A 27250-nucleotide genomic window follows, 5' to 3' on the forward strand; every position below is an offset into this window, starting at 1 on the left:
GGGATTGATAACATGGCCTTTTCAGTTTTCTACGAAGAAACCTGATAATATTTTATGGTGTGGTTGACATTTGGTAGAATGAATGTGTCAGGAAAATAAATTGTGGGACCTACAATGCCGAAGGAAAATACAGCGCAGTGGTGGTGGCATTGAATTGAATACAATACAAAGTTACAAGCTCAACTGCTGCTTCTCATTCTCATTTCTCTTCTGTTCCTTCTTTCTTCACCATCCGTCTTTTTTGGGTCTTTGCAAATAAAGACGCGGAAGAAAAAAAAATAAAAATAAATAAAAGCTTATCACTCCACTACTTGCAAATTTTATCCCTTTTGGGCCTCTTTGCTTAGAACACAAGTTTTTATTTATTTATTTTTCTTCTGCTTTCCTTTTACTCTTTGCAGTTTGCACTCAAATAAAGCTACTTTGGGATCACAGAATCACACCCACAGCCACAGTGCCACATATATATTACTGTTTTGGGAACAAGAAATTGTACTTGAACTGGGATTCTTCTGATTCTCTGTCTCTCTGATTCCCAATAACACTTTTTCTGGTGAGTTTTTCTCTTATTCTTTGTCTGCTCTATATTATAATTAAGCAATAGTTTCAGCTGTTCCAAAATACTGGTATTCCATTACTTTTAGTCGATGGTCTCGATTATATATATAATTTCATGATTGAGATTAACTACTAAAATTAATGGAACGTCGAATATTTTGAAAATACTTAAATGTCTCGTTAGTAATGTTTTTGTATTTTCAATTAGTGAAAAAACTATGTATTTTCGAATTAAAATTTTAGGAACTTATTTATGTTTTTCTCTACAAATTTTCTCATAATTTACACATCCACATACTCAGAAGATACAGAGTTTCTCTCCTTTATTTTATTCTTATTTATGCTTGCGGTATTTCTAATCAATTATGATCAGTATGTATTGGGTCAGGTTGATGATTGCTTTTCTTTCTAAATGCATGTGCTATCTGAATTCTGAATTTCGTTTGAAGCAAATTCAATTTGAGTCCTTTATCTATGCTTTAAGATTTGGTTGATGCTGGTAAGTGAACAACAACCGTTGATTTAAGTATGCGATGGGTTACTTAGGAACCTTCTTGTATCTTTCTTGTTTCAAAATATCAAAGTTGTGGCATTGAGAATGGTTTTCTTTTATTTGATATTCCATGTAAAATCATCCTACCCCCTACTTCTTGTTGTTGTCCTTCTTTTGCTTCATTTTCTGTTTTATTTTTTGTCCAACTGTTGATGATTAGAGGAACTGGTAAAGTTGTAGTTCCCACATGAAAACTTGAGCATCAAAGATAGAGGCATGGTATTTATGTTCCGCGCCCTGTAGCTTTAGGTGTTGCTTATTTCAGGCCAGTTCTAAGTTCAGGGAATTAAATTGCAGTTGCTAACCAACTTGGGTTTCGGTGGGTTAAGTGATCATCCACTTAAGTAAGTGTTGGGAGTTTCGAATCTCGCCTTGTGTATGCATTTTACTCGTCCGCGACTTTAGTCTGCCAGCTGAGGAACACTCGGGGAAATTAAAAAAAAATTACCATCGCCTGAGCAATTATGGCTTCAACTGCAGTGTGATGCCAATTCATTAATTTGACCACAACATAACTGTATCCAAGCTGCAATAGAGTCAAATTCAAGTTCAATACAAATTTTCATATTGCAACAGCCGCGATGTGCATTGCTAAAGCCATAATCCTTGCAATTGAAAGCCCTAGTTTTAACAATACCACTGAATTTTAACACTGGAGTTAGAGCTTTGTTGTCCGGTAACATTTATGGTGATGTGATATATCTATAAACTTTAGACTGATGGGCATGCTTTGTGGTGATTATTGAACAACAGACCTTGATTGTAGTTTATTGGCATTCTTAATTGAAATTTGCAATTTCCCCTTCTGTAAGTGCTGCATATGTTTTCTTACTAAACTTGTCTTTCCAGAAACTGTATGGGTTGGTTTACCAAGTTGCTTAAGGGATCCAACCATAAATCTTCGAGAGGAAAATATCATGGGAAACATGATAATTCCATGGTAATAACAGTTTCCACTAAGACCATTTTTGTTGAAATCTATTGTCATTATTGTAGTTATTTATCTGCTTTTAGCAAGAGAGTAGCATGAACATAACATGATATGGGGATTAGTTCTTTTGAGACTTATTATAAGCAGATCTTCTGAAGTTGTAGTAGTGCCGAATTGAGTGCAGGATGATTTGACAGATGTTGAGAGAGAAGAAATTGATCGTGCAATTGCGCTCTCTCTTTCGGAGGAAGATCCGAAAGGGAAAAAAGTAATTGGTAAGATTTATGCTTTTGCAAATAGTGGTTAAAATTTCTTAGCATGTTTGTGAAACTTGTATCCAGTACTGAGTGATTCAGTTAATGAGATACCTAAAATGTGCATTGTAATGGTACAAGTCTAGGTTGTCTTGTTTAATGATTTGATAATTTTCAGTAGAATAATAAGATGTAGTGGTACAAGTTTTTAGTTAAATTATAATTTAACCTCAACACTAGAATTATGGAGTGCGAGAAACAAGAGTGTTTGACATAACTGCTCCCTTAGCTCAGGAGAAATCATGGAAGGCGCAAAAACCTCTATGAAGAATTCAGAGCTGGGGAAGCTCCTCCTTTAAGATTTTCTTCTTAGTTTATTTTCGGTTGTGTTTGCTTGTCCTACTTAGACAATGCTTTTGGGGTTCTTCCCACTTTCTTTTCTGCTAGATCTCCTCTGGACCATGGTATGATTTAATTATCATCAATAATATGAATTACCTTTCCGTTCTTTTCTTTTCTCTATTTTTTTTTAAAACAAATATGGAGATTTGTTGATTTTAAGGCTTTCACTTTAGTTGAAACTCAAAGTTTTTAGCATATTTTTCATATAGTTGATCTCCCTTGACATTGCATTTGGTATACGACTTTGGAAAAAGGGTTATTTGTTTTTATTCTATTCCCTGCCAAAATATCAAAAGGATCTCATATTTATTGACCTGATAATATCCCAGAGGACGACCCTCAATCTTCTGATGATGAACAACTCTGTGAACTTACTGATGAAGATGAATATCATGGTGAAGTTGAACAACATGAAGAATTAAGTAATCATCACAAAGAGGAAGATGAATCTGTTGGTGAAGTTGAGGAAGAGGAAGATGACCATCTTAATAACATTCAACAGGATAATGACAAGCATCTTGCAGAAGCGCAGCTTGAGGAAGATGAACAACTTGCCAGAGCACTTCAAGAAAGTTTGAACATTGATTCAGACAGAGCTGAAAGAGATTCTTTATTTCAACCATTTCCACACCTCCTTCGACCTGTATACAGGTAACTAGGTGTGATTTGTCTTTGTGTGAGTCGGAATACCAAATACAATAGACAGAAGCTGCTAAAGTGAGTTAATTTAATAAATGAAGGGACATTGATGCATTTCTTTTCCGAATCTTGAAATAGTGATTTAATGCAATATCTTTGCTTTTATTTTTTTTTTAAAAAAATAAAGCAACGACAACAACTTCCATAACTCAGTATGAAGAATTTCAGTTACCTTGGTGTGAAAGATTGAACTGTTATAGATAACACAACAGGATATTTTGGATCATACCTTGGTGTATGTTACCTTTCATTTTCCTTTTCTTCTCAAAGTACCTTTCGGTTAGATGATAATGAGTCAAGAACTATCCTTAGCATTCAATAGTGGTTAATATAAAATTGTTCTATTGATGATAACATGTGAGCACTTGTGATCATTTTCGGGTTCTTTTTATTGCCACTGTATGAAAAATGAAATGTTGACTTTATTAATGACTGCAAGGATGCATATTGGAAGGATATATGAAGTTTCATTTTTGATAACTATTGGAGTCTTATTATTAGCACAACTTAAATGATTTGAAAATGGTTTGCAGAACCTGTGCTGGCTGCAATTCAGAGATTGGCCATGGCAGATTTTTGAGTTGCATGGGAGGTGTCTGGCATCCAGAATGTTTCTGTTGCCATGCTTGTAATTTGCCAATCACTGATTATGAGGTTAGCTTCTCATTTTTTGTTCCTGCATGCTTCCCTAAACTGAATATAACTATGTTTATTTTCTCCTCCAGTTCACAAATTGATGCTTTGACTTATTTCCCTTCATTTTGGGGTCAAATTTGATTTCTAATAATCATTTAATTATTATGCATTTACAGTTTTCCATGTCTGGAAATCGTCGTTACCATAAATCTTGCTACAAGGAGCTGCATCACCCAAGATGTGATGTTTGCAAGAACTTCGTAAGTGTATCAGCATTGGTTCTTGGTTTCCAGATTTTTTGTTAGTTATTACTCCAGTGCTTGATGTCATAAAAAGAATGCACTAAATGTTGGTGTGCAAAGAACATCACTGATAATAGTTTAGGGTAATTAAGAACTCACAAATCAGTCCAATATACTGTGTCATACTTTTACACCACGAGACTGACACTATGCACCATTTTCAGTTGTCCAACATAATTAGAGATACTTTAAAATTGGATACTCAGATTTCAGGAAAATGGCAGACGAAATCTGTTTCTATCTAGGTCGAAGTTCATTTTCCATTTCAGGGTATAATTGATTTAGAAATGTTATAGATGTTGACTGAACAAGTTTTAATTAAAAACAAAAAGTGTGTGCATATAAATGAAACATATATATATAATTGAACGATTGATTCTTCTGTTTCAGATCCCACCAAATTCAGCTGGACTCATTGAGTATAGAGCACATCCTTTCTGGATGCAGAAATACTGTCCTTCACATGAGCGTGATGGAACTCCTCGTTGTTGTAGCTGCGAAAGAATGGAGGTCAGTTATATTAGCTACAGAAATATTTCATTGTTTGTTACAATTTCTCTGTTTTTGTCTTCTTTTTCAATTTCCTTATCTAATATTAAACTTTCCAATCAGTGCAGTCAAGGGATACAAAGTATCTTTTGCTCGATGACGGTCGAAAGTTGTGCCTAGAGTGTCTAGACTCGGCTATTATGGATACGCATGAATGCCAGCCTCTCTATCTTGAAATACAAGAATTCTATGAAGGTTTAAATATGAAAATAGAACAGCAAGTTCCAATGCTTTTAGTTGAGAGACAAGCACTCAACGAGGCCATGGAGGGAGAAAAGAATGTAAAAATATTTACTATGTTGAACTAAACTCTCGTTTCATGGGATATGCTGCTTATTTTAATTGTCCTTCAAAATTTATCCTGACTTTGGGTTGTTCCTTTTCCTTTGGTAGGGTCATCACCACTTACCGGAAACAAGAGGACTTTGCTTGTCGGAAGAGCAAACTGTCGCCACTGTAAGGATGTTATAGTTGTGATAGGTTTTACTAACCAATTTTCTAATTAGGATAAATTGCAATTACCCCCTTGAAGTTTGGGTCACGTGCAGTTTATTGCATACACATTCAAAATGCGCAATCTGACTTTCTGAAGTTATCAGACGGTGAAAAAAATAATCATAAAAAATTGCTACTAATTTTGGATGAAAATGTAGCCAATCTTTCCTGCAACGTTTTTTAACTTGAGGGAGTCAAATTGAACATTTTAGAAGTTTAGGGGGGTAAATTGCAAAGAGCCAAATTTCGGAATCAAGCTCCTCTTAAATGAAGGAGTTGATAAAGTAAAAAAGTGAGAGCCTAATCACCCTTGAATTAAGGTAATGAGACTCACACATGATAAAAACTACAAATTCAATGGTGATTAACTCTTTACTTTGTTACTTTACAATTTCCCTCACTTTAGATGATCTTTTTTCGAAATTTAGCATGGTAAATTGTACTTTTACTTTTTAATTATGATAAATTTGTTTTGATGCGTCAGATGGTGGTTTTAATATATTCGTGTAATGCCAGATTTTAAGGAGACCAAGGATAGGGGCAGGATACCGAGTCATAGATATGATAACTGAGCCTTACAGGCTAATCCGCCATTGCGAAGTGACAGCCATACTTGTTTTGTATGGCCTTCCTAGGTCTTCTTCCAATCCCATCCATTTTCACAGTCTATAATTCTTCCTACATTTTTGCTTTCATGTGACTAATTCAAAACTGTCATGTTTATAGGTTATTGACGGGTTCAATCCTGGCCCATGAGATGATGCATGCTTGGCTTAGGCTTAAAGGTACTCTCCCCTTCCTTGTGATCAACACTATGTATAGAAGACTTTGCATTCTCTAATCTATTTCATGTAGATGAGTTGGCTTGGGGTAGAGATAATTCCTAGAAAACTATATCAATAGGCCTAGTTCATGCATGATTCATAACAGGGGATATAATAGGTATCTTTGATCCATTTAGCTGTGGGAGACATGTCTTTGTTGTTGTTCTTTTTGTCTTTGTTCATGTAGTTTGAGTGGGGAAAATATTTGGATTTTTTGGTAGGCTATGGCAATTTAAGGCCAGAAGTTGAAGAAGGAATTTGCCAAGTGCTAGCTCACATGTGGCTAGATTCAGAGATCTATGCTGGTTCAGGAAGTGATAGTGCATCATCGTCCTCGGCCTCATCCTCATCCTCATCCTCGCCTTCCTCTTCTACATCATCAAAGAAGGGTAAACGGTCTGACTTCGAGAAGAAACTTGGCGAGTTTTTCAAACACCAGATTGAGTCCGATCGCTCATCGGCTTATGGAGATGGATTCAGAGAGGGGAACCAAGCTGTGCTCAAGTATGGTTTAAGAAGTACCCTTGATCATATTCGACTAACCGGAAGTTTTCCATACTGAAGTATGATACATAACTTCCTTTCTCTTTATTTTCCTTTACACAAATGAATATTTTCTCAGCTGTCATATAAATTATATAGGGTATCCAAAGATTACAAAATTACATAATTTCACAATTTACAATATACACGAAAATCTGTATAAAGAAAAAATGAAAATGCTCCTCTTGTGTCACTATAAACACTTAAGTAGCTGGTAAAATTAAACAGCTGAAGCAGTTAATAATAATAATGAGTATTTGTTTTATATACATTGATGATGTTTCATATGCTAGTATTTATATTATAATGTATTTAAGTTATATTGTTGCTTTTCATTTTGCCATATAAGCTATTTGGATAAGTGACAATTATTAAAAAGAAAAATTAATCATTAGGCCATGTCATCCATTTTAAATTGGGCACAATAATTATAAAATAATCTTTCTTGTATTATGCATTGTCTTTTTTTTTTTATGGTATTTCCCACACAAGTCAAGATTAATCTACTGTAAATTTTAGTTTCACTTAATAATTTGTTACTAACTAAAGGGTTGTTACATATATAAGACGAAATTTAAATTTTCAGTATTTACTTTTAAACAGATTAATGAGCTAACCATTATATTAACCTAAGTTAGTTGCGTTTCTTTTTTTATGATAATAAAAAATGCAATACTAAAAAAAGGTTAAAAAACATCACACGACAAATTTTGTTTATTTATTTTTAACTTTGATTTTGAAACTATGCAGGAAAACATATGATTTACAAATTGAAACATTTGCTTAAACAAATACTTCAATATATATAAAATATAATATATAAAATATAATGCCACAAAATTTTATATTATTATCATAAAATTTATTATGAATTTTATATTATTATCATAGAATTTATTATTATACAATTCTTTACTTTAAGAGTTATATATATATATATATATATATTATTTTATAAACTAACTATACAACCAAAAAATTTTTCTATTTTTTTAATTATCTAAAAAATTATATACAAAAAAAATATAAATTTTTTTTCCGTACACAGGTCTAAATCTAGTTCATATAAATTCGATGAGGGTTAACAACAAAAAAAATACAAAGGAAAGTTTTAGGGTGTTTTTAGATGTCATCAAGTGGTAAGAAAATGTCTATGTCTAATACTTAAATAGACAGAAAAATTTTACTATTAGAATAAGTATACTAAAGATATTTTTTTTTTAAACTTTCTCAAATTAACCTTTGACTCATACTGGACTATAATTCGATCTAAGAATCTTAGATATTATTTTTTAAGTCTTCTCAAATTTATAAAGTAATTTAGATTGGTTCTTCATGAGTTAAATTGAATCGGATACCTAACAATTTAAAAAATTAAGATATTCTTTTTTTTTATTTTCAGTCTTCTTAGGACTAAAAATCACTATGAGATCTTATATATAGCTAAAGAGTATTAAAGATCATTTAAAATTCCTTTTTTGTGTCAGCTTTTTATTCTTTAAAATATGCATAAAAAGGACAAGTTTTTTTCTTGTGTATATCTACATCATTACTTTTTTTTTTTGTACTATACTTTAAAATGTTGGTCAAAATGTACATATTACTTGACAGAATTTTGAGGTGAACATTCTCGCACTTTTAAGATTTTTTCAGTTAAGGAACATGGATATTGCTTTTGAGGTGGTCTGTTTATCATATTCAATTTCGAGGTTATTTAACACTTCCTCAAATTCATATTTCTCCTAATTTACTTATATTACTTAAGAAAAAATTTCTTAAAACATTATACATTTGAACAAATGTTTTTTTTTTTTTTTGGTTGAACAAATGTTAGATAACAATCAATGAAATCATTAAATTATATTTGGTTGTTAATCATCAAAACTCAACTTAAGATACTGTGGAGCTGATGACATTAATAACTGTTTAAAAAAATATTCTGTTTTTAAGTCTTTTTAAGATACAATAACTTATATCACAATTAATCTAAGAACTATTAGATATGATTGCATCATGCCTTGAGGAGCAACTTAAATTATTACCAATTTAAGAACTTCAACTATTCTTAAATAAGTCTTCTTAGATACCATTATAACTCATATTAACAAAATTTACATATTCTAATACTAAAATTAATCATTAATGGATTTAATTACTATAAATTAAATTTGTATATGAAATACACTTTTCTAGATCTGAAATTTTTGTTCCAAGATTTATAAAACTGTAGGAACTACTCAAATTATGTTTGTTAATCTAATACATACAAGATAAAACAAATAAAGATTCAACTTAATTACAAGCAACTTGTGGCTACTCTTTTGATGTATGAAGAATTTACAGAAAATGAAGAAAGACTAAAAGCTCAAGAAGAATACCTGAAAACAAATGAGTAGCAATTCAATTCTATTCAAAACTTCTAGGTTTAATTACGTTGTTGGCCCTTATAGTTTTGTGAAATTTTTAATTAGGTCCCTATATTTTTTTTCTTTTAATTGAGTCTTTGTACCAAATTTTATTTTTAATTAGATCCCTATATTTTTTTTCCTTTTATTTGGGTCTCTGTACCAATTTTTTTCTTAATTGAGTCCCTATATAATTAAACCAATTAATGTTAAGAGGGACCTAATTAAAAAAAATTGATGCAAAAATCCAATTAAAAGAAAAAAAAATATAGGGACCTAATTGAAAATTTTGCAAAACTATAGGGACCAAGAGAATAATTAAACCAAACTTCTAATTCTTCATAAGGCCAGTTGATTTGTATTTATAGTGAGTTTATAAAAGTGACGTTGGTAACCCTTTCTTCCTTCATATTCAACTTGACAGATTTAGTAAACTTTAATGTACTTAAATGTTTTTTATTTTAACCATTTTAGTTTGTTGAACAAGTTTATATTTTTTGAGCAAAAGATACATGAATTGGATTGGGTGCTTTTCTACTGAAGTCCAGTAATCATATTTTCGTAACTTTTGATATGAATTATGAACTTAAGTTCATGTCTTGAGGTGTTTACGCATTGAATCCACTATTCTTAGGCCTAATTCATTTTTAGGTCGCAATAAATTACTTAAAAGAAATATTTCAGTACTTCAGAAATCGAGAAAACCGTAAAAAATTACATTAATAAAATTTATAGTTATATATTTTATTTATTAATTGTCAAAATTTAATTTGAAAGGTGAAAACTAAAGTAAAGTCGACTTCACGTGAAATTGATATCTGAGAGTCGTTAAATAAAAATTTATAAGTCGACTGCCATCTAAATTTCCACCAATTTGAAGTATGAAACACGAGTCCCCCCAAAAAATCCTCATAGACCTCTACGTCCTTTTACTCATAAAAATTACATACCTTGTTTGCTGAGCATGTGCATGCCACATCGTTATAGCTTTAACAAGCTCGTTAGCATAATATATACTCTCTGAAAGATTGTGAGATGAAATTAATTAGTTTATAATCTCTTATTCTTCAACATAATAACACTTTGACTCTCGCTTATGGGCTCAATTGCTACTATTCGTATAACAAAAATATTATATATACATTAACACTAAGGTAGCATTTGTTTTGAGGTATTGAGACAGAGACCGAAAGATTGAGACTTTAGTATTATATTTGTTAATTTAGAGATTGGTACTAAACTTTCTATCTCTATTTTTAAAATTTCAATATTTCAGTATTTCTAAAAAATAGAGACACAGGAAGCTAAAATTTTTAGAAATGAAAGCTGAAATTTTAATAACATTTTATACTTAAAATATCCTCATTTCAATTAATTAATTCCAATTTTACCCTTTGCAAATTAAATTAGAATTTCATTCTTATTTTAATTTCTGTCTCTCACTTTACACCAAACAGAATACTGAGATTTATTTCAATCTCTGTCTCTTAATCTCTATCTCTTCGTCTCAGTCTTTCTATCTACAGTTACTAAATCAGTCACAATGTATTTATGGATAAAGATATGTATTATTTAACTAATTTTTAGTATGTATTTTATATTTCAACATATATTTTATGTTGATTACTGATTTTTAGTACGATGAAGTATAAGGAACCAATGAGTATTTGTACAATGTGTACAATGTAGTTTTAGGGATGTCCGATTCAGTAGGATTATTATCTCTGGTATCCGGATAATTATTCTGAATAGTATGATGTATTGTGTTTGAAAAATTAGTAGTATTTTACTCTTTAGATATTCATTTTTTAACCATATTGGACCAAATAAATAATTCATTGTACACATTGTACAAATACTCCATTGGCTCCCTAGCGAGATTCTTTTAGTATACAGCTAGTATAATTGTTTTTAAAATTAATTAGATAGTATTGTATTCTATACAGTGATCACTTGAATTTTGTGTCGTTCATCTTTTTAACAAGAATTTTGATCATCTGGGGACCAAAATGTGTACAGGGTGTCTGATCTGAGCCTCTGATGGGGGCACCCTCTCTTCTTCTCTTCATATGGCAAATGAAGGGGGGGTCCAACCCAATTTGCTGTCACATATATGTATCGTCGTCTTTCCATCTTTAAAACATTTTCATTGGGGTTCAGAAAAGTGGGGTCCGTACTTGGGTCCAGAAATCAAATTTTCGTCCTCTTATCCTAATTGAATGTGCCAAGTTTTTAGAACAGCGAGACAAGACAAACATACCATTCTGGATTGGCCTGTTACATTGATTAAGGCGTGGAGTGGAGTCATGTGTGTTTATGTGTGCAGTGTTTCTCCATCTCGCAATGTTAAAATAATGTTCAATGGATCAACATACCATCTCTATTTTTCAGAGGACCCTACCCTTCTCTATCTTGGTGTTAAATATTAATACTATAAATGTCCTACCATCTTTTCCCTCTTGTGGTCTCATATATGTAAACGGATCCTTATATCTGTCAACATGTTAATAACGTTGTTCATGCATGAAAGAAAAGAAAATTGTTCATGTCCAGTTTAACAGTGATCTGTCATAATCGTAATTTGTATAGAAATGTGATTGGTTAAGATTTGTGATAGGACTAGTAAGTTAAGTTGGTTCTCATCAAATTTATTTTAATATTTTGTTAATTTATTAGTTGAGCCTATACAGATAATAAAGATTAGGTGAAAATTTAGGTGCAATCGACTTTACCTGAGTTTTCACCTAAAAATAATTATGTAAGTTGATTATTTTATAGTGAAAATTTATTTGAGACAAAAAAGATGAAAAATCCAAAATTACTCAGGTTAGATGGGATATTATTTTAATTGTTATAAGATTGATAACATATATATTTTAGATTTTTATGACATTCTAATAACAATTCATAAAACTTAAAGCATTAAATATGTATATATAAAAAAATATTTACACATACATCATATCTAGCCTTTTTTTTTCAGACACTCCATCAAGTTAGGAATCTTGTCTAATGTTCATTTTACAAAAAAAAAAGAAAAGAAAAAGGAAATGAAAAGCACTGTATAATTACACAATTACCACAAAGTTATACCTTACTAAATCTGCATGATGATCACATAATAATAAGGCTATATTTTGATAATAATTAAGTAGTATAGCTAAAACTAGGGTTATATTTTTTTCTTTATTTGATCACACTTTTTAATTTGATATTTTTTTAATTTTAAATTAAAAAATTGTTAAATAATAAAAAAATATGTCCTTAATTCTAATTACACTTATTAAGTATTGCAAAGTTTTATTAAAAAAAAACATTACACTAACAGTCACTCTAGCATCTCATACTAATGTGTTTTCAATATTAATTGTATAATTGTACACCACTTCAATATGCACATACTACAAACTATGGAATAGGAAAAATATCATTTCATACAGAATTTAAAATACCAGTGGGAAAAATGATTTTTAGTTTTCTTTTCACAATATCATATAATATATAACAAAGTCTCATATCCTATGTGTACTATCATCAACTCATCATCATGTGAAGTATAATTTTAATAATATAAGGCTGAGTTTTTAGTTTCCTTTGTTTTTTCTTAAATGCCTCCAAAATTTATAAGGTGAAAACTCAGGTGCAATTCACTTCACGTGAAGTTGATAGTTGAAAGCTGTTAGATGATTTGACTAATTTGACTAAATTTTCATCTAAAGCTCTCAGCTATCAACTTCATGTGAAGTCGACTGTACCTGAGTTTCCACCAATTCCTAATGGAGAAAGGAGTTGTTCCCAGTGTGTCGTAGCCCTAGCGTGAGTGACACGTCGCCGGGTGCAGCTGTAGTCCCAAACCTGATGAGAGTACTTGAAGAAGACCCTATCTCAGTCATTGCAGCAACACCAGAAGGGGTTCCATATTCTGCACTCACTATGCTTCCATGGCCACACGTATCCTCATTTAGTAGGTGCTCTGAGTCAAAACACTGTGACACTACAGGTGGGGTGACGGTGGTGATGGCGGTGGAACTTGTAGCAGGCTGCTTTGCTTGAATTTCTAAGCCTTGTCTATTAATTGCTGCTAATGAAGGGTTACTATCTTGAGCATTGATGATAATATCTGATCTTTTATTAACATTGTTGTTATTATTACTTGTTGGTGTTGACGATGATAATTGAAGTGGTGGTGGTGTTGTAGTTGTTGATGATGGTGGTAGTGGCGTTTGTACATGATTGCCACTATTGTTGTTGCTTTCTCCTTCATTGTCGTCTTCTTCTTCTGCTATTGTACTCTCTGCTTCTTTGAGTTCTTGTTGGTACATGTCTTCAACCATGGGTTTCCACAACCGAACCCTGGCATTAATAAACCAGTTTGACACCTAAAATATGAAACATAAATTCAATTAAAAAATTCATTAATCAAGATGATAGTTGTTCTTGGATTCTAACCTTAGGCAAATGCTGGATCTATATCTTTTATACTCATTTATATAAAAAAAAAGTGAAAACTCAAGCGCAGTCGACTTCACGTAAAGTTGATAGCTGAGAGTCGTTAGATGAAAATTTAGTCAAATCAAATCAGTTATATCATCTAACGGCTCTCACTTATCAACTTCACATGAAGTCGACTGCACCTGAGTTTCACCATTTTTATATCTATTTATATTTTTTAAGAAAAAAAAGGCCAAACCTAGATGATGCTATTTATAATTGGCAATGTGACATATTACAATACAATATCAATTATATGAATTTTAGGTTCCATTACAACTACGGTACAATAAAAAAAATATAGATACATAAGTATAAGTATAGACATAAAAATATAAGTAAATAAATTTTTAAAAATAATAAAAATATATTTTATATCAAATTTAATATTAAAATGATATAAATAATGAATTTTAAATTAAAAAATATTCAAAATAATAGTTTAAATTGGTCAACATAATATTTTAAACTGTACATGTAAATAATTTTAGAATAAAAATATTAAGAGGAAATAAAACTTAATCAAAATAACATCATTTTAAACTAATTTAAACAAAATGTACTTATCTATTTAGGTATATTTCATATCGAACACGTTCCTACAACATAGAAATTACATGCACACGACACCAGGTATTGATCAATTTGAATTAAATATATATATAACAATGATGTAGTAAGATAAGAAATTACATTTAATTGTTATTCCATAATATATTATGATCTAATATTAGGGGTATCCAAAACATAATAGTCATAAGCTATAGGAACTCATCAAAACGATATATTCAGTAGTTTCGTATGCAGACTAATAAATATCAAAGACTTTGAAATTTGCTTTAAATTGTAATTTTTATAAGTTTAACTCTATTTATAGAGTTAGTAGTATTAATTTAATTTTAAAAAATTCATAGAGTTTTTATAGTGATTTTGTTTGATGACAAATATTACTCTTTACTTCTCTCTTATCAAGTCAAACTTTCTCCCATTATCCAAAAGAAAATAAGGTAACCAGATATTATTGTTTTATGGACTCTATAAACCTATCAGCAATATATTGTTTCCTAGACAAAGACAATATGCTTTAAATAATATTTAATGTTTTCAAATTTTAAAGGATTGTATAGTGCTTCCTCTTACAGGTGACTACAAGTGTATGTATATAATACAATAGCTAGCTAGAAAGTTTATACGTCTTTTTTTAATATATAATTTTTTCTATTAATTTAAGTTTTAAAATAAATAATTTTATAATATTAAATTTTTATAATTAAAAGATTTAGAATAAGATATTATTGACTCTAAAAAAGAATTTCAACATAAAATAATAAAAAAATAATTTATACAAATTTAAGTCTCGTACAAAAAAAGAAATTTTATGTGAAAAACTTGTATATAATTTTTCTTATCAACTTAACTCTTAGAATAAATGATAGTATTGTTAATGTTTTATATAAATAATTAAATTGTCAAAATGTTTTTGTTTATAGAAGATAGGGAGATTCGAACTCACGATTGTGAGTATGAAAAGACTATGTCATTTGATATATAGTTGTTGGCAAATTGGCAAAATATTATGTATACATAAAAGATAATTATAATATATTTTACTATATATTTTATATTTTAATATATATTTTATATAAATAATTAATTTTTTTAACTGATATTTAGTGACATGATTGTTATTTTATGTAGGTATAAATTAACTAAGAGAATTTTAAACTAGTCCCATTGCTTTATATATTTATGTGAAGTAGATAGATATACATTTAATTTGGTGCGGTGGTGGCAATACATATTGTGTATACAAGGTGAAAATTCATATTCAATTGTTTTTAGGTAAAATTAATAGTTTTAATAATTTAGTTAAATTTATTAAATTATTTAATTATTCTTAACTATTAAATTTATACAAGACACATAAAATTCTATCATATACAAATAGGTCACTCAAATTACTTTTGGTTAAATGCAGCACAAGCTCTTTTAGGTCTTGGTTTTAAGTAAAGCTATTTTAAATCCAAAATTAATCAATTAAGACTAAACATTGATACAAAGTGTTAGCATTACCATCACTATATTTTTAATCTTTTGTAATATTCAGTCAGAATAGTATTGAGAGCAATTTTTATATGGTAGATATTATTATGAAGATTTTATAATTGTTTTATATATAAAAATATTTTTTTATTTTAGTTTTAAATAATAAATTATATGATTAAATTTTTATATATTATAAAAATGTTATTTTTGTTTAAAGTGTAACTAAATAAATAAATTATATTTTTTAATAAAATATTTTAATAAAAAAATATTTTTATCATCTTTATTTAAGTAGTTATTTTTTTATATTTTCTTGATTCCGTGAGAGGGAAAGGAGAAAAAAAAAAGAACGACTCCGCGTATCACAGGATCTGCAGATGTTCAGAAAACCATTAAGATGATATGCTACAGAAATTACTGTGTCTTATTGAAATTAACCGAAAATATTTTGTGAAGTAAAACTATTTGTTATTGTGACTTTTTGAGGGTGCAAAGTTTTGTGTCGTCTGTGCCCCTGACAGTTTGTGTAAAATAAGACATTAATGGTTCAAATAAAACGTGTAAAAATCAAGAATGAATTTAGTTTAAAAAATACTGTAAATATTATTTTATTTTAATTTTATTCTAAAAAAATTTTATTAGCATTAAATATATTTTTGATAACTAAATTTTAAAAGAATTTAATTTTGTTCTCGAAATTTGTTAAAAATTTAAAAAATACTCCTAACTTTTATTTTGTTTTAATTTTGTCTTAAAAATAATATTTATATCAAATATATCACTGATAACTAAATTTTTTTAAAAAAATAGGACTAATCTAATAATAATGCATGATAAATATGTTTAATTTGCTTATATTAAAAGTTGTTCTGGTAGAGTTATTCCTAAATTTGTCATAAATTTTTTGATCGTCAGGGATAAATTTAATATAAATAAATTTTTTTTGGACAAAATTAAAATAAAATAAAATTTAAAAATATTTTAAAATTTTTAGCAAACTTTGAGTATAAAAAATATATTTTACCCTCTTACTCTCTTACTGATGATATCTTAAACTAAACAAGAGGATTTTATACAAAATATGTGTACAAGTTTTGATTTAAATATGATGATATGATTGATTAGATATATAATCATTTATATCTCATTTAAATTTTTAGAAAAAATAATATTATAACATAATATTAAAATTTTTATGACACAAATTAAAGACTCAGATTTCAATCATTGTTAACCAAAAGAAAGAATTTCACTAAAAGGCCAATTAAAAGAGATAGCAAATCTATATAAAAATATTCACATAAATTTTAAAAATAAAAACTCTTGAGTGGACAAATATATTAAAAATATAATTATATATATTTTTTGTTAATTTAAATTTTTGTGAAAATTGATTTTTATGATATAATTTGAACTATGTACAAAGATTTTCATAGTTTTCTTTTTTATATATCTTTATATTTAGATTAGTTTTTGCTGGGTGAAAAGCATACCTTAGTTTTGAGTAGTTAATTGTGAGTTTATGATTTAATTTTAATTTTATTGGTTATATCTTCAGATTGGATTTAGTTCTAAATTTTTTAAGATTGGAAAATAATATTATACGTACAGTTTTCTTTTCTACTTTTTTATAGTAAATGATTTATCAATTATATTAAAAAAATGTAAAAATTCAGGTGCAGTCGACTTCATGTGAAGTTGATAATTGAGAGCTGTTAGATGATTTAATTGATTTGACTAAATTTTTATCTAACGACTCTCTACTATCAATTTTATGTGAAGTCGACTATACTTGAGTTTTCACTCTAAAAAAATAATGAGAAAACTTGTAGAAGTTGCATGAATACCTGATATGGCATTAATTATCATAGTATGAAAGGGCATAAATAAACTAGTTAAAGAATTACTCCTATAAATGAGTGATCATAATATCCCCAATAGAAGGATCATTTATTTCCCCTATTAATTGATCCACTGAGTAGTTGGGTGAAGCCAATTGATATGAGAGAGAAAAGTGATAAGGAGTGAATGAATGAGCCAGATCAGATTCCAAATAATACATCTAACTCCAAGGTCTCATTGCTTTCTGTACTTAACCATGCTCTTTTTATTTCAACAAGGGAACATCTTAATTTCAGACATTATTATGTCTTGAAAGAACATCTCTATTATTTCAACATTCATACCATGAAATTAAACAATGAAATAATTTATGAGTAATGTTACAAAAAAAAAATCAACTCAAATGGTTTAAATTTATTTTATTTAATATTTATATATTATAATGTACACTAAATAAAGATAAAAGTAATAAATTTTGACTAAAAATCTTTTAAAATAAGTTGGGTTTTGCTAATTATTATTAATAGAGATTTCTAAATATATTTTTAATAAATTTAAAACAAATATTTTAAAATTTAAATTTGTTATATTTTCAGTAATTTTTTTAAGAAAAATACTATTTGTACACTAAAATCAGCTACCAATATATTTATATATAAATACATGTGTAATTTAATTTATTTTCAATGTGTATTTATATTTCAACATATATTTACTTTGATGGTTGATTTTGGTGTACGTAGCATAACTCTTTTTTTAATTTGTAATCTTGATATGTGTTATTGAAACATAAGTTAGATAAACCCAAAGAAGTTAAAGCCTTAAAGGATATAATTTATCTAATTTGTATCCTAATATTTATATATATTATATTTTCATGTAACTAAAGGAAAATGTATTGAGAGTGAAAGAAACAATAAAACCCACGTTGTTGTTTGTCTCTCTCTAAAGGGAGAAGAGAGAGGGACAGGAGAAACCAGAGAAACAATAAGCCCAAAACCATGTAAGTTACATCTGAACTTACTGCTGGTCCCTCTTTCCCTTCAAGGCCATGGATTTCTTTTCAATTTTATTTTTCTTTCTTTCTTTAATTTCTTCTTTTCCCATGTGGTCCGTAGGTGTAATAATTAATTAATTCACAGGGAGAGAGTAGACAAAATTGTCTCTTTCTCATTTCTCTCTCCGTCTCTCTCTCTCTAGTAGTGCAAACATGGGCAATGATTGGTCTATTCGTTATCATTGGTACGTCAAGTTAATGTACATGTATATTTACATTACTGTATATGTTGTACGTCTATATATTAAGAATTTAAGATTAATTAAGGAAATGAGTCAGTGTTTTAGATTAAGGAAGCCTAAACTGAATTTGGAATGGCAAACTAACTGCAAAAGGAGCTTCTCAAAATTTAAATCCTTAATCTTCTAAGTAAAAGTTTGTTAAAATATTTAATCTATGATAATTCTAACATAAAAAAATATAACCTAAATTTATATTTATTAAATATTTAAGTTATTTTAATAAAATTATTTAAAATACTCGATAATATTATCTAATGAATTATTTATTTCATATAAGTTTGAACGATTAATATTAACTAATTAATTTATATATTTTATAATTAACATAACCAATGTTTAAATTTTATAATTAAAAAATATAGTTATTATTTTTTTATCTAATGATAACAATTTACGTGTAATTATTTTTTTTAAAGTTGATAATTATAAATTGTTAAATAATAATTTAATAAAATTTATTAAATTATCTAATAATTCGAATCAAATTATGATGCATGGAAGGCATTAAAAATAGTCCAACAATAAAAAAGTTGAGTATTATGCATGAGATCCTAAAGGTAAATGAAAAGGTGTAAATATAATAAGGTGAAAACTCAGGTGCAGTCGACTTTACGTGAAATTGATAGTTGAGAGTCGTTAAATGAAAATTTAGTCGCATCTAATGACTCTCAACTGTCAACTTCACGTGAAGTCGACTGCACCTGAGTTTTCACCGTATAATAAACACAAAATAGCATCATGTATGGAGGAAAGGGAAGAGGGGGAGAGAAGCAACCTGATTTCTTGATAACCCAGTCTGTCTTGCTAAGAGATGCTTATCTGCATCGCTTGGGTACCTGAGAAAGAGACCAGAAAATGACATCAGAGTATAAAGAGACATACACCACCCCAGGCCTCAGCTTTCTGAGTATGAAACCTTTCTTTCTGTCCCTTCATGGGGCGTGAGAATCTAAGAGAAACAAAGAAAGATCTACGTCCTATTGCTGCTACACATACACCATCAGCAGCAGTTAAATTAAAGTGGATTGTTTGTTTAGTCAGGGTGAGAGAGAAAAGATACCATTCTCTATTATTATTGCAGTTAAAATTAAAGCTATGCAATGCAAGCAAAAAATGTTACTACTCTACACATATCAACACATCCATGTGAGTTTCACTCAAATGTTAATTCCTTCTTTTAACTTTAACATGTTTTGGTGATAAAATTTTAATGCTACATAAAGTTTTAACTTTTAACTGCAACCAAAATATTCCTATTGCCATTTGTTTGCAAAGAAAGGTAATATCTATACACCTAAGTTAATAAAGTCTGCACATACTAATAAAAATCACTCACTAAATCAATTATCATATATTTATACATATATATTATTTTAATTTATTTTTAATATATATTTTATATTAATAACTAATTTTTATATACACTTAATATAGTCAAATTAAATGATAGCTTTCACTAATATAATTAAATAATTAATGTCTCTAATAAATATTATTCTTTCCTTCTAACATATATAATAGTGAAAAAAAAGTACTAAAAAATCAATAAATTTTATAATTTATAACTATTAATTAACTATTATTAAAAATACTGACACTCAAGACTTTTTCTATTAAAAATGGTCACTACTTAATAATTACATTTTACTATAGTGCAATTATCAATTATAATTTAAAAAATTGGCTAGCCTAAACTATATATATATATATATATAAATAAAGTAGATGATAATATCTTCACATAAAAAGAGCATTATAAACTATTAAATAATTTAATATATTTGATCAGATATGTTTGATTAATTATCTAAAAATTTATAATATAACATCTCTCATGTATAATTATTAATTGAAGAGTATTAGGAGACCAACATTTTTATTAAATTTTAGTCAATATTTAATTATAAAAAAATTAAATAATTTTATATTATTAAATATAATTTTATACCATTAAAAATATTATTAATAACTAAAAATCACAAAATCTGCTGACCAGACTTTCTCTTATTAATTAGCATGAAAATGTGAAATGATGGGAGTCGTGAATGTACTACATATCTCTTTAACAGCTTTTTGGTGACGAGCTAGCTAACATCCCAAGGGGACTCTGCAACATGTTAATGGCTGTCCCTCTAAACGATAGTGTACATACGACACATGAATTATGGCTTTTAGATTCCCTCTTTCGGTTTTTCCTTCTGCAACTCCTTTTCTCTCTTTGTTACTTAACGGTAGCCGTGCTGTGCCCTTTAATTTCTTTTTTATTAAAAATTAAATGCATGCAATTATCAACTAATAACTCTTCTCTCAAATGTATAGTATACTAATCATCTGCCTTTTATTGCGTACTTTCTATAAATTTTAACTGCAGCTTATGTAGCCGTACCTACAACCTACGGGTGGGAATCTTCTTATGTTCTCTGGAATTTTTAAATTACAACTTTTTACCTCATGTTTTTACACCGACTATATATATTTATATAATTATACGTTCTATGGTACTTACAAAATACACATATTTCAATTTAATTAAAAGGTAAATTCTATTTTTCAACACTCACATTTAAACAATTTAAATAAAAAAATTTGTAAACACCCTAAAATCATCCTTCTATAATATGCACCAACAATAACAGCCGGGCACTGTAATTAAATTAGTGGTTAAGAAGAAGAATATCAATCCAAGTCAATTTCAAGCATGAGTTTATTTATTAGTATTAAAAAAATTTAGTAAAAGAATAGAAAATTAATTGATATTAATTTAAATTTAAAGAAAAAAAATTAGTGAGACCATTTTTCATCTAACATTTTTCTTTTAGGATTTTGAGACTCACTATGATAGTAAATTAATTCTTGAATAATGAGTCATGCAACTAGGTTTTCCTCACGAAAATTATTTAAATAAACGAAAATTGATGTGCAATTATTGTTTTTAAAATTGACATATAGTTAAAAATTATTAAATAATAATTTTTTTATTTATCAATTAGTCATCAATATTTAAAAGTATATAAAAAATATATTATTGAATTACAAAACTAAAAAAATTATATAAAAAAATTGAGTTAATGGCTAAATGATAGTCAAAACCAATAAATTCTGATAATTCTTAATATTTTTTATTTAGTTAAGATAAAAATTCATGTAATGTCTTCGTGTAAAGTTAATAGAAAAAAGTTATTAAAACATTTGACAAATTTAATTAAATTGTGATTTAATAACTCTTAACAGTCAACTTCACATAAAAATAATTATATATAAATTTTGTTGGAAACTCAGGTACAGTCGACTTCACGTGAAGTTATACCTGAAAGCCGTTAGATAATTTGACTAATTTAACTAAATTTTCATCTAACAATTCTGATGTATCAACTTCACGTAAAATCGACTTCATCTTAGTTTTCACCATAAATTTTTATTTTTATCAAATTCTTTAATAATTTTTAACCGTTAGTTTTATATCATTTAATTAAATATATCAAACTATTTAAAAACTTTCAATTAAGCAAAAAGAAAAAAAAAGAAATAGAGAACGTACGGGTGAAGAAAATGCTCGAAGAGCCAGGCTCTCAAAATGTTGACAGATCGTTCAGGCAAGCCTCTTTGGGGTCTCCAAGCCTCCTGCTCTATCATCCCCATTTGGTGGAACGCCCTCTGCTGCCTCAAGCTCTGCTCCAGCATCTTCAGCCGCGGCGTCTCCCCCTTCGTCAGCCCCGTCGTCCCCACCCCTTCCTTCTCTCCAAGTACCTCGCAGCTGTGTTTCAACTGCGTCGTTATTGCATCCTTCAGGCACCGGAAGTGCCGCGACATCGCCTTCTGCGCCAGCGCCGTGTACGGTACCGCCGCCCCGTACCCCATCACCAGGTCGAACGAGTTCACCACCATGTGCATTTGCTCGCAGTAGTGACTGTACCTACGGTCCACCTGTTTAGTAATAAATTGAATATTAATTGAACCACCTCTTTTAATGTGTACCATCTTTTAATTAATTACAGTGCTTGAATGATAGATATTAGTACGTACTACATGCATGTTCTTATTTATGCATCAATCTTAGGATGTACCAAATAGATAAGAATATCATATATGAGAATTAATTAATTAACACATGCAAAATAGTGAAACAAAAACACACGTGTGCTCCCACTTTCTGAATTTAGTGAGCCTAGCTTTCTTCTTTCTAAATTAAATTAAAACTTGTGAACCAATACAAAGAACTTTGTTGGGGATATGTGGAGTAAAATTCAAACTATTTGGTACTGTAAATAAATTCATCTATCTCGCCCACCACACCCGATTGATTAATTAAGAAAATTGGTTATGGAAAAAGGATTCCATAAAAAGAAAAAGTAAGAAGAAAGAAAAGAGCGCTCTGTTGTTGGCGGTCAACTAAGATATGATAACAATGGCAAATATATATATTTCTGTGATATGGATCTGAGGGAGCAGTAGCACACTCCTAACAACTTGTTACGTAATTTTAATTTATATATATATGATTGGGTGAGTGGCTTCCTTCAGTTGGAGTCTGTCTTAATAATTAGAAGAAACGTCGCGTCTTGATTGACGTATTCTCCTATAATGCCCATTAGTGTGTTCTTTCTTTCTTTCTGGTTTCACACTTTCACCAAACTATGGCTGAAAATAAATTAAATATAAATGAAAAATGAAAATACAAATAAGATATTTGAAATTGTGGAAATTAAGGTGCAGTTGACTTCACGTGAAGTTGATAGCTGAGAACCGTTAGATAAATATTTAGTCAAATCAATTAAACTATCTAATGACTCTTAACTATCAACTTCACCTGAAGTTAACTGTATCTGAGTTTCTACCATTCGAAACACTAAAAAATGTTCCCTCTCACCAATCGGATCGGAGGATTAAAAAATGAGTTTGGATTAAATTAAGAAAAACAGATCCCTCACCAACTACCAACTGATGATGATCCTAGCTATGGAGTGGCAACCCTACTGTACCTGCCGTCTTTTATTTTATTTTATTTTATTTTATATATCTCAGTTCACAAAGAAAATTTCATGAGAGAGAGAGAGAAAGATTACATGCCTCATCAAGCATGGTGAGAAGCTTGACCTTCCGCCTTTGATGCTCGATCCTATCAGAAGCTGACAAAGGAGGCAGTTCCTTTGAAGAAGATGAAGAAGCGGCGGCGGCGCCACCTTGATTGGAGCTAGGGTTTGAGAGCTGCCTAGTGAACTTGTTTTTCTTGAACTGACCCCTCCCAACGCTGCAGAACTCTTCAAGCAACTCCTGAGCGGCCTTGACATACTTGGAATTCCTGAGGACGTTGACTAGACCCAAAGACGAAGATGATGATCCAAACCCAATGGGTCCTTGAATATGCAATGCTTGGTGTTGTTGGTGATGGCCAGGGAGATTCTTGTAAGGATACTGAGCAGAAGAAGAGGAAGATGAAGGACCACCACCAACTCCTTGGTTGTAAAAGAGGAAACCACTTTCTCCCATCCTCAATTCCTCGGCTTTCGCGGCTTCCAGGTGCTGTAACGAAGAGGATAAGGATAAAGAGAGGCCTTGAGCTTCTTGAGCACTGTCAGGGGCCCATGTGATTTGGTTGAAGGTACCACCACCACCACCATGGAAGCCTTGTAGGGAAGTATTGGGATTAGGATTAGGAAGAAGCATGTGAAGCGTCGAAGAAGACGAAGGAGGAGTGGGTGTGGTGTGATGGGACGGAGGGGAAGGTGATCTGGTTGTGGTTTGTGGGTTCATGAGGAAAAGTTGCATGGCTGCAGCTGAATCGGCATTAATGCTAGGAATCTGATTATCATGTTGATGATGAACTATGACACCACCGTTGTTCAAATTACTTTGATCATGTTGATTATGATTATTCTTTGAATTATCTCCCAACGCTCCCAACCCGGTTATCATCCCTTGTCTGTTTCCACCATACCAATCGCTACCCAATGACCTCGTCGTCGTTGGGGAACGAAACGTCGCTATCATTGGCTGCTCCAATAATTCCCCGGCCGCAGCATCTACAACCGGCGGGAAATTGAACATCTCCGATAGCATCCCGGCAGTTTCGTACCCCGGGATGCCTCCGGATTCTTCTATTCCAATTATGGCTGTTGGTGGCTGTGCCGGAGGCGGTTGCTGTGGATCGAAGCCTTGCACCCTCACTTTGTCCCTCCGAATTTGCTGAGCCAAGTGGTGTTGATGTTGGTGATGGTGTTCTTGGTTTGTTACCTGTGTGGATCTCTCGAACCCATTATTGGAGAAGGTGAAGATTCCTTGATTGTGGTGGTGGTAATCTTGGGACATAGAATTAGAAGCGTTTAATCCTTCTTCTTCTTCTTCTTCAGGCTTCTCGATTATGGTGAAAGAATGGTGCTGCTGGTAGTTATTAGTCTTTGAGTGAGAGAGAATGGAAGGAATTGGTGGCGGTGTTGCTATTCCCATGATGAAATATTATTATTATTGCTCATCATCTTCGGTTTTTTTCTTTGGTCTGCAACCCACTTTAATTTAATTTCACCCTCTCTTGTAAATTACCACTCTGCAATAATTGAGTTGATGAGTGATGAGCGGTTGAGGATCAGCGCCGGAACCATAAGCGAATCTGACAACCCACATCATGAAATTAAACTCAATAAGTCGTCAATTATAGCAAAACTATATAGAAACAAATTAAATGGAAAGAGAAATTTTGAGAGTGGGTACCTGAGTATTAATTGTGAGAGTGAGAGGAAGTGATTAATGAAGAAACAAATTACTAACAAAAGTTTTTTTTGTAGCTATGCTCTCTAAGCTTTTCTTGGATCTCCTTTCATCTAAATTAAAAATGTTTATTCTTTTGTCTTTCCTTTTATCATTTTCAGTTTCAGCTATGCTCATCAATTCATGTGCATATATATATAACACACAAACATATGTACCTCTTATTAGAGTTGCAGAGTATGAAAGGATGTAAAGCTCTCAGACATCGTTTTCCCTTCTGCGGTATTGAAAGCTTCTTCTTCAATTCTCTCTCTCTCTCTCTCTCTCTCTGTATATATATGTGTGTTGTCACTCTGTCTCCTGTCGTCTCTCTTTCTTTCTCTTTCTCTCCTTTTCTTTTCTTCTCTCTTTGTTGCTCTTTGCAGTAAGTGTTTTTGCAAATCACCTTATGGAAAAAGAAAGAAAGATGCAATTGAAGTTGCACACACACACAATAATAATATTAAAAATGGAGGCTTTTGGGGAGACTCATATATCTGTCTGAAAACAAACAAACGCAGTGTGCGAAGGAAGAGAGAGGGAAGAGAAGAAGTCGCTGTTTCTTCTCCTCCTTTAGTCTATATACTCTATACTATCTTCACCTCTTCCTTTAGTTTTTTTTTTTTTTTTTTTTTATATTTTCATTTCATCATATTCCTAAGAATCATCATATTACATATTTATATTTGTAATAAAAAATATATTATATGGTAACAAATTGCAAGCGAATAAAATATATTTGTGGTCTGGAATGACGATAATAACCTTATCTACGCACTTTAGAGAACAACTATCATTCGAATTTTAATAAGTGACAGTAAAGGAAAATCAACTGGCTAGGAGAGAATATATCTAGAGGGTGAAAACAGTCGACTTCACGTAAAGTTAATAACAACTAAGAGTTGTTAGATAAAAATTTAGTTAAATCCATTAAATTATTTAATGGCTCTCAATTATTAATTTTACGTAAAATTAACTGCATCTGAATTTTTACTTATGTAGAGATGTAATTTGTTTAGGTTGATCTAGTGATTAATTCATTAGTTCATTTAAATAAGTGTTGAGAGTTTAAATTTTGTTTTATGTATACAATAATCTATTGATTAGCGACGAATTTTTAAATAGAGTTCAGCACTACAATGAATTAATCTTTGATTTACCAAATTAAAAAATATTATAAAAAAATTAACAATATATTATTAAAATGGCATGGTAAAAATATGAAAAATGCATGTTGGCCAAAAAAAAATTAAAATTCATGTGTAATTATTTTTATATGAAATTAATATTTAAAAAATATTATTTAATAATTTTTAATTATTAAATTCACATAAATACAATTACATGTGTATTTTCATTGCCAACAAATTATAATTCTTTATTTTGATGAATTAATGTCAGAAGATTCTTTTAGAATTTAATTTTTTTATTGAACATTCACATGTAACTGTTTTTATATAAATGTAAAAACTAAAAGCTATTAAATAATAATTTAATTAAATATATTAAATTATTTTTTCATTTTTAACTAACAAAATTTTATATAAAAAACAATTACACACGAGGTTTTAATTTTTTTTTTTTTGGTTATTGACTATAATGCCCATCGCCAGCTAACGGATTTTATTGTCATTTGCATACGTCGTTTGGAAACCAACGCAAACTACGGAATAAAATAAA

At 29.8% G+C, this 27250-nt stretch overlaps 2 protein-coding genes across 5 annotated transcripts; one reads left to right on the plus strand and one right to left on the minus strand.

Annotated features, from left to right (window-relative positions):
• The first annotated feature begins 36 nt into the window (after positions 1–36).
• LOC112789005 (protein DA1-related 1) lies at positions 37–7015 on the plus strand. 3 transcript variants are annotated; one of them, XM_025830707.3, is made up of 12 exons: positions 37–553; positions 1961–2051; positions 2227–2317; positions 3028–3349; positions 3931–4051; positions 4210–4293; positions 4726–4845; positions 4953–5165; positions 5278–5340; positions 5896–6014; positions 6106–6164; positions 6425–7015. In XM_025830707.3, exons 2-12 carry the CDS (start codon positions 1968–1970, stop codon positions 6763–6765), a joined length of 1617 nt encoding a protein of 538 aa, XP_025686492.1. In that variant the 5' UTR covers positions 37–553; positions 1961–1967; the 3' UTR covers positions 6766–7015. The 3 variants fall into 3 exon arrangements, with proteins under 3 accessions (XP_025686492.1, XP_072090691.1, XP_072090694.1); XM_072234590.1 differs by having other exon boundaries at positions 161–553; positions 1409–2051; XM_072234593.1 differs by lacking the exon at positions 37–553 and adding an exon at positions 932–1057.
• A 5591-nt stretch (positions 7016–12606) lies between these two features.
• Positions 12607–26229, minus strand: LOC112789013 (BEL1-like homeodomain protein 2). Of its 2 annotated transcripts, none has more exons than XM_025830719.3 (5): positions 25750–26229; positions 23897–25433; positions 22368–22753; positions 19605–19665; positions 12607–13530 (listed from the first exon to the last, which is right to left on the minus strand). In XM_025830719.3, the coding sequence occupies exons 2-5, from the start codon at positions 25271–25273 to the stop codon at positions 12925–12927; spliced, it is 2430 nt and encodes an 809-aa protein (XP_025686504.1). In that variant the 5' UTR covers positions 25274–25433; positions 25750–26229; the 3' UTR covers positions 12607–12924. The 2 variants fall into 2 exon arrangements, with proteins under 2 accessions (XP_025686504.1, XP_025686513.1); XM_025830728.3 differs by having other exon boundaries at positions 25535–26125.
• Positions 26230–27250: the final 1021 nt, after the last annotated feature.

This window comes from Arachis hypogaea, chromosome 1 (genome assembly GCF_003086295.3).
Source record: "Arachis hypogaea cultivar Tifrunner chromosome 1, arahy.Tifrunner.gnm2.J5K5, whole genome shotgun sequence".
Classification (NCBI taxonomy): domain Eukaryota; kingdom Viridiplantae; phylum Streptophyta; class Magnoliopsida; order Fabales; family Fabaceae; genus Arachis; species Arachis hypogaea.